This window comes from Amphiprion ocellaris, chromosome 19 (assembly GCF_022539595.1).
Source record: "Amphiprion ocellaris isolate individual 3 ecotype Okinawa chromosome 19, ASM2253959v1, whole genome shotgun sequence".
In the NCBI taxonomy this organism is placed as follows: Eukaryota; Metazoa; Chordata; class Actinopteri; family Pomacentridae; genus Amphiprion; species Amphiprion ocellaris.
Window position 1 is genome coordinate 2,476,100 of NC_072784.1, and position 22,092 is coordinate 2,498,191.

Below are 22,092 nucleotides of genomic sequence, written 5' to 3' on the forward strand. Positions count from 1 at the left end.
CCTTGTGGTACTTTTTATTTTTGTTTCTGTGCTTATGTGTTCATGATAATGCTGTTTTTTTGGGGCGTGTTCCACTGTTGTGATTGTTTTCATGTGGTCTGATTCTGTGAATCTGTGATTAAATGAAGAGAGTTTAAACCTTCCTGAAGTCAAAGTAGGTAGGGCTCCCTCCATATGGCGGCTGGAGGTTAATCCTAATCATATTCCAATCCAATGATATTATATAATTAGATTATATAACCTTCCAGTCTAATGTGTAATATTTAATTATCACGTGAAACAATACATTTACTTTTGTGACATTTTGATTACATGTGTAATATTTCACTTTCTTGTCCAACACTCAGTGTAATGGACATGTCATTTTCATCTCATTTCTCCAGGTGCAATATTCCATTATTACATGTGATATTACCTCAGTATAAACCCCAGTATTACTTTTTACTGTTTCAGTTTTATTTTATCTTATTTATTTTTTATCTCAGTAATGTATCCTATGTATGTTATTATTTTTCCACCTTTTTCAGTATTGATTTTAATTATGTCATGTCATTCTGTTGTTTTTCTGGCACTAGGATTTCCTTTGGGAATAATAAACTTTTATCTTATCTTCGGTCTAAATGGTCAAGGACAGTCGCTGCACAATCTGATCTCCTACCCGATACTTTCAGTCTAACCAATTTGTTTTTTCCAGTTGCACATAAGATCACCTACCTTCGTAAAACTACATTTATTGGAAGATGACACAGGTGTAAATGTTATCATAAGAGGAGGTAAATGTGTGTGTGTGTTTAGAGTTTAACTTTTAAAACTGAAAAAATGAGACTGTAGTTGGAGTGCAACTGGTGAATCTAGCCACTGTGTGCTTTGGGTCATTGTCTTGCTGCATAAACCATCTGATTTCAGCTTTAGGTCATGAACTGATGGGTGGAAAATTCTCCAGGAGGATTTTCTCCTCAGAGCAGAATTCATGTCTTCATCTATTATGACAAATCGTCCAGGTCTTCGAACCATCACACTACCACCACCATGTTTCACTGTTGGTGTCATGATCTTCTTGCAGGATGTAGTACAGGAGGTCCTCCACTTACGTCAGAGTTCCGTTCCTACGTTGTGATGTAAGTCGATTTTCGCTGCAAGTCGGAACTCCGGTGAAAAAGTAAACAAAGCCGTTATGTGCATCACAATATCAACCAGTTGACATATTTCTACAACTACAGTAACAAAAACTGTCATTAGCCCACGCAGCACTGTATATAGTATAGATAAACATACAGATAAGCATAAAAACAGCAGTGCATATGAAAAAGAAAAAAAGAAGTAGGTTCCATTATTTCCGACATTCAAATGTACACGTAGTGAACAAAGGCATGAAAAAGAGCAGGAACAGGCAGGTTCAGGTATCTCAAGTGTTCAGTGTCAAAGTGTCCAGAGTTTGCACATAAATTAAACTAAGTGTTTGGGTGGAGTGGAAAGGATGTTTGGAAGTGTGCCTCCAGACTGTCCAGTCTAACAACAGAGCTGGCCTCTTTCACCAGCTTGTTTAGTCTGTCCATCTCCACAGTCTTGACAGAGTCTCCTCCAGACCAGAATAAGAACCGAGGTTAAGGCAAGAGGAAGGTTTTGGCCATAAAGTCAGGAATCAAAAGTCCCCTAGAGAGTCATATTATAATGCATATTCACAGAACATAGAAATGGACAAGACAAGTTCAGATTTGAAATCGCTGTCTTCTAGTTTCTTGCTTATCCTTTGGTGACTCCCTGTGGCCAAAATGTATACTGCTGGAATCCCATTATATATATTGTATATATACACACACTCACAACAAATCAGCGATGCAAACAGGTATGTTGTAAATAAATGAAAAAACAGAACATTATATGGAGAGAAAACCAGCCACTATTAAGTGGATCCAGGAGAAAATACTGGAAGACATTTGCTTTCTGAGCTCATTTCTACCTTTTACATTCTGCAGTAAAACAAAGGAATAGAGATGCAGAGTTGGGTAAAATAGGATTAAGCCTTAAAGCTTCTTCTTCATGACATGATATAAGTTGAACAGGCTTTCTCTACTCACAGGACAAAGTGGCGATGTGACATTCATCACTGGTGGATTCAAAATGGGGTTTTCAAATGAACAGAACTAAACTAAAATATAGCGGAAAAAATAACCCTGCAACCCAACTGCATCGATCAAATAAAACTCCTCAGTGACAAACTGTGAACAAAAGAGGACATGTGTGTGTGTGTGTGTGTGTGTGTGTGTGTGTGTGTGTGTGTGTGTGTGTGTGTGTGTGTGTGTGTGTATATATATATATATATATACACACAACTTACAAAACCTTCTTTTTAAATATAAATACAGCATGGATTTTATCTCGTACTTGCATGGCCAAAAGTTGCACTATTTGAAAGTTTGCTGGTGTGGACGCTAATAGAAGATGATGCACTCATCTCTGCAATCTCCTTCTCAATCCTTTACACAATGTATTTTCTATGTAAGGATGGCATTTTAAAAAAATCCCCCCTAGAGCACGGGCCATGAAAAAACAGACAGAGGTTAAAGGCTGCCCTTGGAGAGAACAGCGTTTTTAGCGACCATCCTGCCCACTGAAAGGGAACCGAAACGTGGCCTTAAACAAATCCGTGATGTGCAGGATGGAAGGTTGAGCTACGTTCTCAAAATTAAGAAGCTGCTCAATACAGAAAAAAACACACACGGATGTGATAGCACAATGAAAGCTGACGTGCTTCAAAAACTAAATGTTGTCACACCCAAAATAAATAATTGAAGCAATTACAGCTTGTCGGCATCTTCATCCAAGTTGTTCCGCACTAACTATGTATCTAAACTTCAATTATCTCGACAATTTAATTGCAGGGTTTCCCCAAAGTTTCTGGATGGCTGAGGTGCTGAGGTTGCAGCGGTGAGGAGGTGGAGGTTCTCCCAGTCAGGGTGTAGCTACACCACTGTGGGTGTAAATATATGTTCTACTCATCTATGTTTTTAATTGATACTCGTATTGGTGATATTATTTAAAAAGATCACATATCAGTACAGGATTAGAATGAAATAAAACTGAATGTAGTATCTACAGCAGCAAGATCAGCATGTACAGCAATAAACCAGAAAAAAAATGACAATAAGCTACAGATTAATCCTGGCGTAAAACGCTGAGTGAAGTTTAGAAAAAAAGAAGAACAGTCATCAGTCGCTGTCAGTCATCTCGTTGTTCTCGCTCTGCTGCTAATGTGGATTCACTGCCAGCAGGTATCGCTGCCAGACAATGGGATGGCTGCTGTCTCCGCCTGTAGCTAAGCTCACAAGAATTTGTAATATTTGAAGGTGCTTGGCAAGGCAAATTAAGTTAGTCCATCTTCTTCTCAAGCCTTTTACAAATCAGTGTGATCTGTCCATCCATACATCTGTTTTATTCCACTTATCCAGGGTCAGGTCACAGAAGCAGCAAACAAAGCAGGTCGTTCTAGACATTCCTCTCCCTGCAACACTTTCCAGTTCTTCCTGGTGAGCCAGAGGCATTCGTAGTCTCCAAATCAGATGTCCGAACCACCTCAACTGACTCCTTTGGACACCAAGGAACTGTGACTCTACTCTGAGCTCCCTCCGGATGTCCAAGTTCCTCACTCGATCTCTAAGGCTGAACCCGATAGAGGAAGCTCATTCTACATGCAGTCTCGTTCTTTTGGTCACCACCTAGAGCTCATGACCATAGGAGGGTTGGAATGTAGATGGACTGGTAAATGGAGGGCTTTGTCTCCTGGTTCAACTCCCTCTTGACCATGATGGTTCAGTACAACATCCACATTACTGCTGATGCTGCACCAAGACACCTGTCCATTTCACACTCTATTTTCCCACCACTCAGCAGGATCACGAGATACTTTAACAACCTCGCTTGGGAGAGATCAACAATATGATCTGGTCATCTGGTTTTTAGTGGCTAATGTCTATTGCAGTGAGAACATCAGCTTTGTGCCTTTTTACTTCACGTCTCCTTTTTTCTTTTCTTGGATGGAGTGGCGTAAAGCTACTTCCCAATCCTTCCACTTCACTTCTCTCCTCCACCTTCATCTTTCAGTGTTGAGTTTGCATGTTCTCCCTGTAAAACATGGAGTGTTCCAGCTCCCCCCTACTATCCAAAGACATCCATAGGTTAACTGGTGATTCTCGGCTGGCTTTAGGCTGTTTAGAACCACCAGACTGACTGCTGTGTCTCAAAGTGCCCCTTTGGACATGTACCACAAGTCAGCTGGAATAGGCTCTAGTTACACTGCGATCCTCTATAGGATTATGAGTGTATAGAAATAGATGGTGTCCTAAAAGAACACATCAGCAGCAAAGTGTTGAAGGGATTCGGGGGCAATGGCAGTTCCAAATTGCCTTGGAACTTTGGATATTAAACATATTACTATCATGCAGTCATTATCATCTGGCTTAACATTCTACAACTCCAAGCACACCTTCTTAAACGCTGATGTACGGTGCTGTGGCTGAGTGTAGGATTGTGGAGTTTTCAAGGCATCAACACTCCAGGGGGTTCTAGAGCAGAAGACTGCCAAACCCCATTTACCTAGCCGTGATGATGCAGATTAGACATTCTTGCTGAAGGAAGACATCAGCCACTACTCAAGCCAGGATCTTCTGGACTCATGCCTACCTGCTGCCAGAGGCTGCAGACAAGACTTGGCCTGCTGCACACTGCAAAATTTCCAGAGTGTGGAGACGCCTACATGCAGCTCCCTGTGGTTAGGAGCACCGGTCCTACCCTTCCCCAAGCTGCACAGCCATGATGGACCAATGAAGCCCACTGTTCCAATCACATAATGGAAATCAGCTGTATGATACACTGATCAGCCACAACATTGTGACCACTTACAAGTGTATTAGCCATATGTACTGATCAGTATGGTTGGATTCACTGTGCTTATTTCACTCAAAATAATAATAGCAAAGTGTGGTTTAAAACAAAAAAAGATCTTTCAGTCTTTGACTTTGATTTATGCATAACTGCTGATAACTAACCGCTGGCCATTAACGTTAGCACCTTTAGCTGACATTTACAACAGGCCTGAACATCTTATCTTTATTTCCACAAGACTCACCTGACACTGGCGACAACAGATATTATGATATAACGTTAAACTAAACTTGGGCATAATATGCAAATCAAACTTGGCAAACAATCCAGTGAAGAGGTGATTAAATTTTAAAAAATAAAAAGTAATTTAAATGCTTTACTGCTACGTCTAGGTACTGTTTTTGCGCTTTTTTAACTGAGAGAAACAGAATTAAAAACACTACCCACAAACACAGCTGTTGTGCCAATAAACTGTATATAAAAGACCAATGAGGTCACCATGATGTCACCAGCTGGTCATTGAGTTGCATTGGGCCTTTGACATCTTGCTTTTTTGAAACAACGTAATGACCAAAGGGATAGATTTGCCTGTAAAAACCCGAGGACACGATGCACGCTGTTAACTTCACCACCTGTCAATCACAGCATAGCCCCGCCCTAAAACACACCATGTTTTATCGTCTTTGTTCCACTAAATGGGTCGTAGCTATGGAGACTACAAACTTTATTGGGAAATATCTTCTGAGGTAACAAATGAAGTGAAATGTAGGATAATTTTGTCATAGACTTCTATGCAATCTTGTAGGTTTTACCAACCAAAGGAGTTGCCAGCCACTGGTGACTTGACTGGCTGAGTGGCAGGCAGCAACATCAGATAGAGCTGAGCTAACTCACTGAAACTTTTACCCACAACATCCTCTCAGGATTTAGTCCTGTTATGAATCTTTGGTCTAAACAGGACTTTAGTCGATGCCAGCCAGCAGAGGACTTCGCCCCGGGTTGCACCCTGTGTTTCTACCTTGACTTTAGGATGATTGCATACACACAGTTGCAGTCTGTTGCCAGCAGAAGCAGATCTGGGCGTGGTGGAGCATCCTGCCCGGCACTAGAGTGACTTCCACCCTTCGTGGGCTGTACACTCCACTCGTGACACCCGTTGTGCACAATGTTGGTGCAGAGGCAGAGGCGAAATCCTCGTGGATCTCTGGCACTTTCAGGACAGATAGGTTCAGCAACTCCTCGCCAATGTCTTTGTACGGTCGACTCCTGTTTGAAGCAAACCCACTGACATCAACACATACAGTCAGCTTTCCTCTGTACACGGCTTATTTTCACATAATTACTAATGTCTCACTGTACTCCCTCTGCTGTTGTCCTCTGCTTTGGTTTTCATGGACATCACAGCCATTTTCTTTACTGCTCCTCATTTTACACCCTGTGAATCTGTTTTTGTAACCAACACAGTAACAATGATTGAATCTGCTGTTGTTTGACTTCCTCATGAATTTAGCATAACTCCTCCTCACACACTTGGTCTTTCTGCTGCAAAAATGTACAGTCTCATGACTAAAAATGCTCATACTATCTGCTGTCAAATTCTATTATGAAATACTACAGGTTAAGGACTTAGACTAGGCTTTGATACGGGCTTCATTATTCAGCCTCATAGCTGTGGATGGAACATGATATGAACAAGTTGAAACGCTGCTCTTGTTTGCTCGTGGGTGAAAGTGAAACAGCAGAAAAACAGCTTTGTGTCATGATAGAAGCTGGAAGTCAGAGGAAAACAGCTAAGTACAGAGTGGTTATTACAGTAAGGCATCAGAGTCAAAACTGAAAGTAATTTTACTAAGAAACAGCGAGACATAAGACCTTTTTTGTGCACAGAACAGAGAAAATACTTTAGACTTTTGAAATATCTTGTTTCTACTGGGAAGTGACATTGTTGAGAGAAAATAGCTACAGAACATGAAACGGTTGTGGAGCACAAACTGAATTTAAATGACTGAAACTGAACAGTGAGAACGCAAAGTTTCAGAGCAAAGTTTCGATTTTATAATATTCCATTAACTTTCAAACTAATTCATTTTCAAATCATACTGATCAGATTTGATTTTCAACGCAGTACAAACTGAAGTATTGTGATTCCAGTTTTGGTTTTTTGCATGCATTTCTTCAAGTTGATCAGTTCAAATAATTCAAATATGATTGAAATGACATGTTTCTGACCATAATCATGTTCTTATATCGCCCCCTGTGACTGTTTTACACACCTAAAGTTTATTGTAGGTTCGCTGTTTTTCTTCCCCTGGGCATGGGAGAAGCCTGGGCCCCAAGTCCACACATGTAAAGAAGGAAAAGCCTTTAAAAGAAAACAAGCCTTGATAAACTGTAGCCTAAATTACTCCCAACATGGATCTACAACAGCACCTGGCTCTACATTTGCATCTGAATGGGAGGCAGCACCTAAAACTAATGCGTAAACACTCCTTATCTCTACAGCTTTACGCACAGCGGGTTGGTTAAGTCTTTATCTGCTCTGCTGACGATCTTTATATGTTAATTCTTCAATATATGTCGAGGAAGTTAAAAAGAGGACTTTAAACTAAGTCTCGCCAACTGTTTATGTGCTCTGGTGCAGCCCGAGGAGAGGCTTACTGGAGGTTTTTGCGGGAAGAAGAAGGGAGCCAGACAGGCGACAGTCAGCGCTGTCTTGGCCTCAGGGCAGAGGCAGGGAGCGAGCAGGCGAGCCAATGAGAAGGAGACATCCGCTCCTCTCTGTCCTGCCCGGCTTGGCTCAGCTCGGCGCGCCCTGTAATTAGGAGCTCTAGCTGGGTTGGGCGCCGCCACGGTGGACAGCCTGGCTGCTGCGTCAAGGGAGTTTGGGAACGCCAGCTCCAGACTGTGCGTGGATTTCTGAGCACTCCTGCTTCAGAGGTCAGAGCAAACACCAGAAAGACAAAAAGCAACCTGAAAATGAACGGGCAGCCTTCACCTGTCTTTGAGGAGAAGAAACCCTCCCTCCCCGTGGCTGGGAGCTCCATCTCGGCAACCAAGGATTCCCCGACGCTGCCGGAGTCCTCCTCCACAGACATGGGCTTCTACAGCAGCCAGAGTGCGCTCCACGGATCGCAGGATTTCTACTCGGCGCAGCAGTACTCCGCTCAGCACATGAACCCGTACGCGTACCACCACTACAACCTGAACGGGATGGGTGCCGGCGGTGCGTACCCTGTTGGGAAGGCCGAGTACCCTTACCCGCACGCAGCGTACAGAGAGCACGGCGCGTTCAGCAGGGAGGTGCAGTCAACGCTCCAGGACGGTGGTGAGTTAATCTAAACCCAACAAGTCTACAACCCAGATCAGATGGCTGGCTGTACTGGATAAGTTTGGATCAATTTAATGACTAAATCCAACTTAAATGTCTCCAGACTGAACCCATAGACGCACTGCTGCCTCCCTCTAACACTGCTGTGTAAGAGCTTCTCCATCTTTGTCCAAAGCCACTTTGACCACCTGAAGCTGATGCATGGCAACAGCTCATGTCTAGCCATACTAACCCAATAATTGCGCATGAGTTTTACGCACTGGGGATTTGGCGTTGTTTTTTATTTTCCAGTTTTTCACTGCGTTTGAACTCTCTTAACATCACATTTCAGACATGTTTTGGAGCATTAAGCTGCTTCTCTCTAAATCTTGAACTTATAAACCTCCATCATTAGAAGACAAACACTAAGGAGCAAAAAATGCACAATTAGCAGACTTTTTTTTTGGAAACTTATTCATATCAGGGATTTCAGGCATATTGTTCTCTTATATACAAATGTATTTTGTTGAATTTTTCATGTGACAATATAATTTCCTCAAACTTACATATTGAAAGTTTGAGGAATTTTGACATTAAGAGATGCACTCACTTCTTATTTATATAAATACAACCTGTTTTCCTAATTTAAAATGTATACATGTAGCTCACATACATATTATAAAGCTAAAAAGTTATTTAAAAAAAAATAGAGGGGTCAACAATTAAAACTACCTGCAAAAATTAACAGTTCAACCATATTAACGTGCAGTTGCATTTATTTTTCACAGAAAATAACAAACTTCTTTTATTTTCTTTACTTTGCGAAAGAGTAAACTTTTTAATAAAATGTAGTAAGAATAGAAGTAAATTAAAGTTTCCCAGGGATGTCACAGGTCAGCAGTGGTACAGATATTTTTGGGAGGTGTTGTAGAAGGATTCTTCAACACAACGAGGTGAAGAGCCAGCCTTCATCTGCATTTTTGTCACAATTAAAGTAAGCTGTCTGTAAACTAACCTGTTAATCATCTCCTCTTTGAACTTGTTTCAGATTTTATTTTGTCAGGAAGATGGAGATCAGCCTAGAGGGCTTTGGATGGAAGCCACAGCTTGTTATAATCAGTGGCTTTTCAACTTAATCCATATCTGTCCTCAACAACTAATTCATTAACTCACAGCTGGTGTGTGTTCATTAGATAAACAGTCGGTGCCATCATAAATAGGCTAATAGAGCAAACATGATGTTATTTAGGAACATCAGCGTCTTCCAGTGGTGCCACACGCTCATTATAAACTCAACACACTCAGATTACAGAGCATCAGGTTCAGCGTTTTGAACAACAAGCATAATTTTGGCCCTCTGACTTCCCCTTTGAGTGCAGCCAGCGTGCGTTCAGAAGCATTTTCTTTTGGCTCTGCTTGGAGCTTGGAAGGTGTCTCTGTGCAAACTACAGAGGGAGAACAAACTCAACAGACTGGTGTTGTGTTTTTGACATTCCAGTTGGGAGTTGACTCCTGGAAAAGGCCCCGGGGGACTTTGGCCCGCCGCCACACACATCAGGTGTCATGACATGTCAGTCAGCCTTGGCCTTTGACTCATCCGACAAGGACGGTTCTTTATCACGCAAGGCTCACGGCCACGCCCAGACAAATAAACAAACAAACAGTACGGAAATAGGTGGAGAGTTTCATTTGCAATCGATATTTAATTAAAAAAAAAATAGCAATCAAATGAAACGGGGTAACTAATGTGAAAAAATGAATAAAATAATACATATTCAAGGAGCACACAGTGAAACCATCATGCTGCCTGATAGGATATTTCTTTTGACACTACTTTAAGAACACATTATTGACTTTTCATACATTTTTAATTCTAAACCCTGTTTAAATCTCTCTCTAAGATTAAAATTTTGAATACTGCAAATAAAGTACTTAGTTTCTTTTAGTTTGTTTAAATATACAGAGTCCAAAATACTGAACTCAAGCTTTAAAACACCCACTGTAGTTTCATGGTATAAAATAATCCCAGTAAAATACTAAGGACATTATTTATATGGAATGTTGAGAGTCTTTTATTTAAATGTACACACATAAAATGCAATTTAAATTTTATATTAGTTATATTTTTCATGAATTGTACTTGTTTTGAATAGCTGAAGTCAAATTTGTTCAATATAAATGAAAAGATGTAAATAGCCATACTTAAAATTAGTGGATCAGTATAAACATGTAGAAATGTTCTGGTTTTCGGGTTAAGAAGGATTTAAATAACAAATGTGTTGATCAAATGTAAACAAATATATTTAAGCCAGATTGCTTGTGTATTTATGGAAAGACAAAAAAATCAATCAATCAAATGCAGGAATAGCAGCACGAATGGGGAGCGATGTATACAAGCGGGCCTCCAGGCTACATGAAAGACACCTATAAATCTCTGTCTCCCTCCCCAGCTGTGGGAGACACTCTGACCAAAATTATAAGTTCACAGTGCTGGCGGAATTTCTTTGAAATTTCGGGGTTGCAGCAGCCACGGCTATTTTTGTGCTACAACTCCTCTGCACAGAACTGCCCTGGAGAGAGCTAATGCAAGTTCATGTGATTGTTTCAAGAAAGAAAAGTGTGAAAAAGTCTCACACAGGTTGTGTTACATTTCACCAGACCAAAGAGAAGGAAGGTGGCAGTGATGTGAGGCTGTCACTCCAAGCAACAATATTACATAACTTTTTCTGTTTCCTTTCTCAAGTGAAAGAAGAACCAGACGTGGAAGTTCGGATGGTCAACGGGAAGCCCAAGAAGGTGCGCAAGCCCCGGACCATCTACTCCAGCTACCAGCTGGCCGTCCTGCAGAGGAGGTTCCAGTCGGCCCAGTACCTGGCCCTGCCGGAGAGGGCGGAGCTTGCCGCTCAGCTGGGCCTCACACAGACACAGGTGAGGCTGCAGGAAGCATCCAGTGCAGCTCGCTAAAGAGCAGAGTGTTTCTGAAGGAACTGTGACGGTGTAAACGGTGAAAATGGGCCTTAAAGTGCATCTGAGGATAGATGGATGGATAGATGGATGGATGGATGGATGGATGGATGGATGGATGGATGGATGGATGGATGGATGGATGGATGGATGGATGGATGGATGGATGGATGGATGGATGGATGGATGGATAGATAGATAGATAGATAGATAGATAGATAGATAGATAGATAGATAGATAGATAGATAGATAGATAGATAGATAGATAGATAGATAGATAACTTTATTGTCTCTAGTTGAAGCGCTGAAAGGACCGGAGGCATCAGTGGAATTGATTAAAGCATTTGATATTTTACATTTCAGTCTCCAGTTTCTACCGATGCCGTAAACTAAAATTTGAACACTGAGACCTTGATTATACTCCCATATGTACACTAGCAGTCAAAAGTTTGGACATACCTTCTCATTTAATGGTTTTTCTTTATTTTCATGACTATGTGCAATGTAGACTCTCACTGAAGGCATCAAAACTTTGAATGAATACATATGAATTCATGTAGTAAACAAAAAAGTGTGAAAAAAAATTCAAAACATGTTTTATTTTAGATTCTTGAAATGATTGAATTTGAATGAAAAAATCCCAATAATGACTCAAAATATGTCCAAAATAACTTGTAAAACAAGTTGAAGTTAGTCCAAAATGACCCGAAACCTGTTCAAAACTACTCAAAATTTCACAGAACATGTAAAAAAACTGTACAAAAACACTCAAAATATGTCCAAAATGTGTTAAATCTTGTCGTAAATGACCCAAAAGAAGTCCCACATAGCCCCAAACACTTTTCAAAAAAACTCAAAATTTGCTCAAAATGATTGAATTTTTCCAAAAGAATTAAAAATTGTCAATCATGACTCAAAATCTGTCTAAAATAACTTAAGTTGAAATTTCTCCAATACCATTGTAGTAAATGACTTGAATTTTTCGAGAAGGAATTGCAACTAGTGTTCAGTGACTTGAAATGTGTCCTAAATTACTGAAAAATAATCCAAACTGACTCAAACTTTATCCATTAGGAAGAAATATTTGTCCACAATGACTTGAAATCTGTTCAAAACTACTCAGAACTTCTCAAAACATGTTCAAAATGGACCAAATCACCATCTGTTAAATCTGGTCCCAAACGACTCTAAAGGATTCCCAGATAACCCTGAACAAGAAACTCAAAGTTTGCTCAAAATGATTCAGTTTGAATTAAAAACGGCCAATAATGACTCAAAATCTGTCTGTTCTATGAGATTCTTTGATTCCTGCTTTGCACACTCTTGGCATTCTCTCCATGAGCTTCATGAGGTAGAACCTGAAATGGTTCTCCAACAGTCTTGAAGGAGTTCCCAGAGATGCTGAGCTTGTTGGCTCTTTTGCCTTCACTCTGAGGTCCATCTCATCCCAAACATCTGGACTGGGTTTAGGTCAGCTGACTGGTAGCGTATGTGCACATATCTAGTTGGTGTTTTTACTTTCTAGTCCACCTGAAGTCTGTTTGGAGGCCTCTGTTCCATACAGCAGCAGTAGGTAGACATCTGTGCATCCTACACATGCACACTTCTGCCCAGCATGCTCACTGTGGTGCTGGTAGTGTAGCCACGGATGCAAATCTTGGTCTGCATGCGGATTTCTGCAGAGACGCCTCTCACTGGCTTGGAAAGATGAGAGAAGTTTCATCATGTGCTACTCAGAAAGTTTACCCCTGACCGAAGCTGAAAGCAGCTAAAACAGTGAAGTGTAAGTTCAGTGTTGTACTCTCTAAATGTGACATAAACCAGTGTGCGACTGAGCTACAAGTTCAACAGTGCACATGCTCAGCTGTAGTGTGTGTGGGTGGAATACGTTGGAACGCTCTACTGTGCATGTGTTGGAAAAGTAGTGTATTAACAACTACTACACATCCATTCGTGTCTAAATAATCAATCTTAAAAGCAACAGAAGCACCAGCAAGGATGACAGTAATGGGAATTTTAACTGAAGTTGAACTGTCAGAGGTCGTTTAAGTGCACTGAAAATAGTGTCAGATGATCTCCAGGATTACAAAATTTAGCTTGCATATTTGCACCGTGAGCCGAAAAATCTAATAAGTTGTTGTCAGTTAATGTTAAAAGGTTAAAAGTAGGTGTGTGTGCATGAAACTGAACAGAGAAAGGTGAAGTTAATGTATATAATTCCACATCAGCCTCTAGTTAGATAAATAAATCTATATAAAATCAGAGTAAAAATCAGTAGAACACTAATAGATTTGTGTGAATGTTAGAAGTTCGTTGGCAGAGCTGTGAGTTGTTACTGTTGCGTTGGTCTGGATCTTGCTGTCACAACCTTCATGCCATTATGATGATTTACTGCCGCATGAGTTATCTGTGCATGAGTGATAAAAGACAAAACTTGAGGCGCAGGTTGTTTTATCACGGCTGCTGTAAATCATTGTTCAGCGTTATGCTTGAGCAACATTCACAAGCTGTAAGAAAACAGACGCAGCAGTTATTTCATTTGGTTTGGATTTAAAACGTTTTTTTTACAGATAAGACCATTAAAGTAGCTCTTACACGGTGTTAAATGAGCTGTAAATGTACAATTACAACAAAAAAATGGATGAATATTGTACTTGTTTGTCCAGATCAAGTTACCAAAGTGAAACAACAGACCTTCAGTTTTTTTAAAGCTGCACTTGTCAACAGATCATGCTAAAAAGACAGCGCTGACCATTTAATGTTGAAAAGCATTATGACACATTTGAGTTGATGTTGGGGGCTTTTCCTTTAGCTCTGCTTACGTTGACAACAGTTCATGAGTTACATTTCAGACTCCTCAGCAGCTACTGTACATGCTAACTGGTTGCTAACGCTGTCTGTTATTTGGTAAAAACCAGATTACATATCAGCATTATCATCTTTTTTTGATTATTTTTTCCCTGAAAATAACTGTTTGCTTTAAGTAGAAAAAGACAGAGAAAAGGAGTGTATATTGAGAAAAAACCAAGACAATAATCAAAAAGTGAAATGAAACAAAATGCTAAAAAAGCACTTTTTTATGCTAAAAATGCGCCAATGTGTGTGTATAGTCCCTGTTTCTAATCTATGCTAAGCTAACTGGTAGCTGAGTTGCCACCCAAACAATTAGAACCTTTTTTTTCCAACAACTTGAGACAATATCAGCTGCTACTAGCATAGCAGGCAATAAGCGTATTTGTCAACCAGTTCGTTAAACCCTCTGAATCTCTAAGCCAAAACCTAGCCCTAACAAGTTGCAGATACAAAAAAAACAAACAAACGACAGATTGACTAGAAAAATGAAGGGATTATTGGGCTGAACTGCAGGCTGTGTTCACAGAGCAGATAGAAGACAAGTACAGAAAGAAACTAAACATCAAAGTCAGGGTTGTCCAAACTTTTTTGCAAAGAGGGTCAGATTTGGTGAAAGTGTTCGGGGCCGACCATTCAGCCTGACATTCTTTCAACCATTAACATTAAATGCATGTGAACTATTTAACAATGACATACTTTTCATTTCTTCACATAGAACACAATTAAATCTAAACTAGTTTTGACCAAAATCACTCTGCCTTTCCTAATTGAAGACCACATAAAATGAAGAAATAGTCTGACTGGGAAATAACAAACTTTCGTGAAGATTAAACAGATCTACGTTCATTTGAAACATTCCATATTACTCTATTAAATGCTGACTGTAAACTTCTACATTCAAAACGTGAATAAAAAAAATAACACGTACTTATTCAGAAGTACAAAACATCCTGGGCCATATGAATCCGTGAATCACTCGTTTCGTTTTTGATATTTAACTACTACTTAGATTCTAAGTAGTTAAATATCTATTATATATATCCAGTGGTTTTCTTTTTCAGTATTGGTAACACATTTGGAAAAATGTTTTACATGATTATTTTAGGTTGGTAAAATTCTTCTGAATGGACTAATAAAAGAAATCCCGCTTTTATTATTTATGTATTATTTATGGAACTTTTATTTATGTGAGGATTACTTGTAGCTTTATTTAGTTTTAGTGTTTTATTCTGTATTATGTCCTGTTTATTTCAGATATTCTCTCTTGTTTTGTTTGACTTTTAGATGCCTGGTTCTTTGGTGTGATGTAATCTCTCTAATTCTTTAATTCTCTAATAGTTTGACTTTAAATTTTAGCTCTCAGTTTTATTCTTTAATTTTCAAACTGCCTAGTTCACTTGTTTGATATGAGTGCTAATCTAGCTAATTATTCATCTAATTTATTATCATTTTTACTATTTATTTTAACTAACTGCTCTGACTTGTCTCCGATATCTTGCTTGATTGTCTGTTGCATGTTTTAACTGTCAAAGTGCTTTGTGAACACTGTTGTTTCTGTACTTCTAGCCATAGTTGTGCTGTTAACATATATATATATATATATATATATATATATATATATATATATATATACATACATATATATATATATATATATATATATATATATATATATATATATATATACATACATACATATATATATATATATATATATATATATATATATATATATATATATATATATATATATATATATATATATATATATATATATACACTATCGTTGAAAAGTTTGGGGTAATCCAGACAATTCCATGTTTTCCATTAAACTCCTACTTTTCTCCATGTGCTAACATAACTGTACAAGGGTTTTCTAATCATCAATTAGCCTTTCAACACCATTAGCTAACACAATGTAGCATTAGAACACAGGAGTGATGGTTGCTGGAAATGTTCCTCTGTACCTCTATGGAGATATTCCATTAAAAACCAGCTGTTTCCAGCTACAATAGTCATTTACCACATTAACAATGTCTGCACTGGATTTATCATTCATTTAATGTGATCTTCATTGAAAAGAAACTGCTTTTCTTTCAAAAATAAGGACATTTCTAAGTAATCCCAAACCTTTGAACAGTGTACGCGTTGAACAGTAGCAAAAAACGTCCAGAAACCGTTTGGCGTTTAGCGGTTAAATATAGTTAGAACATGTCCAGTTGGTCTTTATCAGTTGTTTTGATGCCCCCAAGTGGCCAAAAACCCATTAATGTTCTTTTTAAAGTTGCTTCAACATTTCGTCCTCTTCCATCCAGGTCAAAATTTGGTTCCAGAACCGTCGCTCCAAGTTCAAGAAGCTCTACAAGAACGGAGAGTTTCCACTCGGGGACATTCCTCTTGAACACAGTCCTGATGCCAGCGACTCCATGGCCTGCAACTCTCCCTCATCCCCAACTGTGTGGGAAAACAACAACAGCAACAACGACAACAACAGCAGCAGCAGCAGCAGCAACAACAACGCAAACAGCAGCAAGAATACTGTGATGATGGATCCTACCAGCAGGGGGCAGGCTCCCTATCAGCCCCCAGTGGAGTCTTCGCCCGCCTTCATGGGGGAGTACACGCACCAGAACTGGTACCAGCAGCAGGGCGTGCATTTAGGCCTGCCGCCGTCGGGCCAGACGCACCACGCAACAGCGAGCGCACCGTCGGCCACACAGAGCATGGGAGCCGTCTACTGATGACCAACACGGCGTTTCCACCGGAGCCCTGCGCTCAAACACCAGGTGATGATTCGGAGCTCTGCCGTGACCAGAAACACCTGACTATGATCATCAGACACGAGTCATGACTGTAAAAATCCTGACACACAAGTTGTAAAACAGGCTGCAAATGTGGATTGAAAACAAATGTCGTCCTCAGTTACCCTCGCTGCTCCCAAGTTGAACTCATAACTGTGCAGAGGTTCGGGTGACTGAAGTGGATTTTTCCACTGCTGAGACTGATACTGATATTTTTATGTGAAATCATTGATAACAGATAATATTTTGTATATTTAATGTTTGAATTTTGACCATATTTATTCCAAAAAAAACAGAATTATTTAGTTCTTCCCTTAAAGTGTTCTCTAAAAGGGCCTCCAACATGAAAAGTGAATACTACTGAAAGTCTCCCACCAGCGTTAGCGGGGCAAAATGTTGAAAGACATCAGCCCAACGGAGGAGACAGACTCTGTAGTCTTGCAGTAGAATTTACAAAATACATATCCACATTTACTTACTTCAAACTCACTTTTCGTTGAGGAAAGGAGGAGAGTTGCCTGTTTTGGACGTTTGACACCAGATTAAGTCACTGTTTAGCTATTTATGTAGCACATTTAAAATGATTTAAAGAGCTTTCAACCAAAGAATTAAGACTAATATTCCAAATGTATCCAACTAATTTGAGTACTGCTAGATTCTTCAGGTTAAGACCCTACAATGTTAAAGATTCTGTAGTCTTGCAGTAGAATTTACAAAATACATATCAACATTTACTGAATTGAAACTCACTTTCCGCTGGGGAAGGATGTTGAGCAACAGAAGCAGACAGGTGGTTTTAGTTTTCTTTTAGTGGCAGCTGGAGCAGGTAAAAGTAGAATTGTTTGTGCAAGAGAGGACATCAAGACTGTATTCTTGGCTTAGAGGTAAGGCTGGGAATAAAAAATGGAATTTATAAACTTTGGATGGAGCCACGCTGGCCGTTTCTCCCTGCTTGCAGTCTTTGTGCTAAGCTAAGCTAAGCTAAGCTAAGCTAAGCTAAGCTAAGCTAAGCGGTGTTCAAACCTCTCACCAAAATCCTCCCATCTTTGCTTGTGGTCACATTAGCTGCTACTAGTATAAAACACCTGAAACACCTGCCAAACTGTTACTAGTTTAGTTGCATTGTGGGTAATGTAGTCGAATGCAAGGAATGAAATAGACAAATCTTATGTTCTGCAGCATTACAGCATGATTTTGGCACTTTATGAAACAAACTCTGTTATATGTATGCAATGCTAAACCTATTGCTAACTTGAGACTTTTCTATAGACAAGTGCGTTAAAGTTGAATCTCAAGACATGCAACTGACAAGTCAATGATGTTAAGATGTCTTCCTCATGTCGGCATTCGCAGCAGTTTTAGTCACAGAATAGTGTTACTTTTTAACAACTAAGTAAGGAAAAGATGGTTTTTACCTTGCTGACATGTTTCAACTACGTCTGCAGCCTTCCTCAGAGCGTCATCTCTGACGAAGACTTCCATACTTAGTTGTCGGTTAAAAAGTAACGCTATTCTAACACAAGAAACAACAAAACGAACATAATCCAAGTATTGGTCATTTTTGACATGAAGGGCAAAAAGAAGTATCAGCCAACCTGTTTAGGTTAATTATCTCCTGCCTTGGAGGCTGAACATTTAATTGATGTACTGAGCAAATCACAAAGAAAACTAAACTGTTGTGCCATTGGTTTTTCAAACTCATGCTATCCTTGTTGTGATGGTATCCCATATGGCAATATTCATTATTTCATTAAGGATATTAGGTATATCCTCCAATATTATCTTACATAGATATTTACAGGTTCGAGCAGCAGTTTGGGATTGAGTGAAGATGATACGATATGTGACCAAAAATTAGCCGAAATGCTGCGTAGAGGAAAGACATCAAACATCCACAGAAGGCTCCCAAGACTTTATTCTGTTAATCCTCCAGGAATTTAAAGTCTGGCAACACTGAAGGCCAAGTATGAGTCTGCATCCTACAGTTCCCATAATGCACCTTTTAATCAAACTTGCTTCCCGCAACTTTGAATCCTTCCCTGACGCTTTAAAGCAGGCTTTCTGGTATATATTTGGAAGGCAGATAAACTGATAACAGAGTTATTTCCTCAAACTCAACAAAGCTTCTCCAGGAAACATTATACAACACATTCTCAGTAGTTCTCCCCACGGTGTTAAACTGTTCAAGTGGCCCTTTAATTCCAGCTCGGAGACTCTACAAGAGCTCGATAAAGGAACTGTCAAGAGCAAAGTTGGCTGGTTGGTGCTAAAACATTTGAAAGTTGTACATATATATATTTTATGAACACGTGCTGTACTCAGGTCTCTTATTTATAGTGTAGATATAAAGTAGCACAGCTGTTTGTGCCTTTTGGAAATGAGTACAAAAAAAATAAATAAAATGTATTTTGTGTATTTCAACCGGCTGCTAATTCCTGCTCGTGTTTACGTGTAAATGCAACCCAGAAAACACGCAGGCAAAGGCGTTGTGCTGACGCTGCTTTCCTGGCATGCCTGGTCCAGAGTGAGTCAGACAACAGATACAGGTTGCACCCATCCACACGGTATATTTTACACACACATGCAGAGTGGCGTGTAAAGGAGGTTGTGGGAGGTGACGGCGCTGCAGACACTCTGGAGTCTCTGGATGCTAATAACACACCGCTGACACTGAGAGACGGGCGTACGCCGCTTTCATGTGGCTCACAGTTGGAAAAGGGGAGGAGAGATGTGTGTGTGTTTGTGTGTGTTTGTGCGTGTGTGTGTGTGTGTGTGTGTGTCTATGACAAACAAGCTGCTCGCCAAGCTCTCAACCAACCAAACCCACAGGTTAGCCAACAAAAAGAGGGTGTGACAAGGTAGGCACACTTTTAAACAGTGTTACTGGGGCTGTAGAATACCTAAAATATTCCTTTGTGTCCTTGGATGAAATTTTATAACACGACTCCATGTTTTGGGCAACCACCTTGCTGAGAGTTCTAAGACAGGGTTGACATTGCATGATCTAACGATAAATATAAAGCTGGCAACTAGCACAAAGAACCAGTCGGCTGCTGCAACAGAAAACCTTTCTTAGGGTCGGCCACTGACAATCTATGACAATCTGTGCTGTTGTTGAGGCTAGTTAGTTTCTTTTTTCCATTTATTGTTACTAAATATCTAATGTACACAGGCTAGCAGAAGTACATGTGGGCATTTGTTTGGGTGACAACTGTTTAAATCCAGGAGATTTTGATTCTGAAATTGAAATGTCTGTAGTTATATAACTAAAATCAAGTTATTCAGCTAAAACTGCAGTCATATTCCGGTTACTGAGTAGAGAGTCGATCTTCCTAACCAAAGAGTTGCAGAAAAATATTTCAACTTTAGCAAACGGATCCGACTTTTACAGTAAAATAATGTCCAGCTGTCACAGATTCAGCTGTGAAATAAATGATTTACCTGCAGCTTATAAACTGTGACAACTCAAAGACGTGTACTCATTTAGCGACAGGTCGGGATGAATTTTGTCTCCATGTAGGGGACCATTTATAATTAAAGGTATTTATGAAATTAGTGTTCTTATTCCTCATGCATAACTGCAAACAACTTTCTTCCTCACATGGATCCTGCTGCAGGTATTTAATAAACTCAGAGGAAAGACTCCTACAAACAACCAGAAGCAATAAACTTTAGCTGCAGTTGATGCTTTGTCAAAACCTGGATTACATTTATTATTATTAGTATTATTATTACTATGATTATTGGATTATTGTTGTAATTGTTAAAATCTAACCTGTCTTCATCACCTGTCAAGTTTGTACATTCATTTCACCGTTTAATTGATGTGAAATTGAAGAACAAAGTGAATGAGGTAAAAGTCAACACACATAAAATATATTTAGTGATTTTGGAGAGTTTGGAAAGTGTGCCACCCTCAGCTAAAGGCCTACAGTTGTGTCTTTAGTGTCTGTGATGTCTATGGACTGATCCATGGCCACTACAGATCAACCAGTTGAGCCACTGAGTTACCACCATTTCCAAAATTTTACAATATGTCTTTCCAAAATAAATGAAGTGCAGATGGTATTACTCCGATATGAAAGTTTGCCCTCTAGTGGTTGTAGACAGGTTCTTCTCTGCTGATGTGACTCTTCTCTTGTTTGATTCTCAAATGGTTTCTCATGACTTCATTAAATAAGTTCAGCTTTTATCCTGCAACAAAGAGCACCTGAAATGTAGTACAGTTTAAAAGACTTGAAAGTAAAAATAACTGCTGTAGTTCTGGATTGTAGTGATGAGGAAAAGCTCAAAAACGGACAAATATTGAAATAAAAGTCGTCAAAATGGAGTGTAAAAGTGTTGTGTGGTAAAATGTGACTTATGCATGCTTTAAAAATATACATACAGTATGTGATGTTCACCTGAATCTATAGACGTACCGGTTGTGGAAATGAAACCACAGATCCACTAAGACTTCGTCCATGTTTGCTGAGGCTCCTACCTTCCTGTGCTGAGCCCTCAGCTTCCAGGTGTCAGAGAGGAATGCATCCCAACATCACAGGAAGACAGACGGTGAGGGCAGACAGGGGCTTGTAGCGACCTGTGGCTGGTTCTCCACAGGGGAAAAAAAAAAAACCTTCTCACTAAAGCCATTGTGGGTTTCTGGCTTTTAACAAACAATCAGCAGCTAATATCCATGCAACCAAAGACAAACGTGCCAAGTTGTGTATCTTTTTTTTTTCATTTATGAACAGTCAGGGTGTTTCCTCATGTCGCAAGAAAGGAAATGCCTTATCAGCTCCAGTGTCGTAAAAGCACGACGTGAAGGTGAGCTGAGGTGAGTTTTATATCTGTGCTCTTTGGCATTCGTGAGGAGGCCGGGGAGGGCGAGACGAGGTGATGACATCAGCCGCCGAGAGCCGAGCTGAGAGGAAAACTCTGCAGTGGAAGGAAAGTTTATAACAGCGTCATGAAAGATTGGGAGCTGACGTTACTTTCCTTTCCCTGCCTCCAGGTATAATCCCAACGCTTGGACTGATATGTGGTTTTCAGAGCCGATACCATAAAGCCAGCTCCTGTAGGGGATATTTACTGCCAATAAGAATCACGTCTGATTTGAGGATCTCTTAGAATTACCTCAATTAGCATGTAGACCTTGATGAGGCACCCAAAAACTCAGACAAATGTAAAGAATGAAGCCAACCCACACAATCAGATCACATAAAATACAATCCTTGTTTCTCCCAGTCATATCCAAAATGCAATGATATCATCCACATATCGTCCAACCAGCACAATTTACA

General features: G+C 39.7%; 1 protein-coding gene across 1 annotated transcript; it reads left to right on the plus strand.

Annotated features, from left to right (window-relative positions):
* Nucleotides 1-7,389: 7,389 nt before the first annotated feature.
* Nucleotides 7,390-19,228, plus strand: LOC111581745 (homeobox protein Dlx3b-like). The gene is made up of 3 exons (XM_023290049.3): nucleotides 7,390-8,206; nucleotides 10,932-11,116; nucleotides 16,322-19,228. Exons 1-3 carry the CDS (start codon nucleotides 7,858-7,860, stop codon nucleotides 16,745-16,747), a joined length of 960 nt encoding a protein of 319 aa, XP_023145817.2. The 5' UTR covers nucleotides 7,390-7,857; the 3' UTR covers nucleotides 16,748-19,228.
* The last annotated feature ends 2,864 nt before the right edge of the window (nucleotides 19,229-22,092 follow it).

What these genes read in the sequence shown, in the direction of transcription:
- LOC111581745 (XM_023290049.3), top strand. Translation starts at nt 7,858, where the DNA reads ATGAACGGGCAGCCTTCACCTGTCTTTGAGGAGAAGAAACCCTCCCTC. An exon ending in GTCAACGCTCCAGGACGGTG is followed by an intron (nt 8,207 to 10,931) that starts GTGAGTTAATCT and finishes TCCTTTCTCAAG; the next exon opens with TGAAAGAAGAACCAGACGTG. An exon ending in TGGGCCTCACACAGACACAG is followed by an intron (nt 11,117 to 16,321) that starts GTGAGGCTGCAG and finishes TCTTCCATCCAG; the next exon opens with GTCAAAATTTGGTTCCAGAA.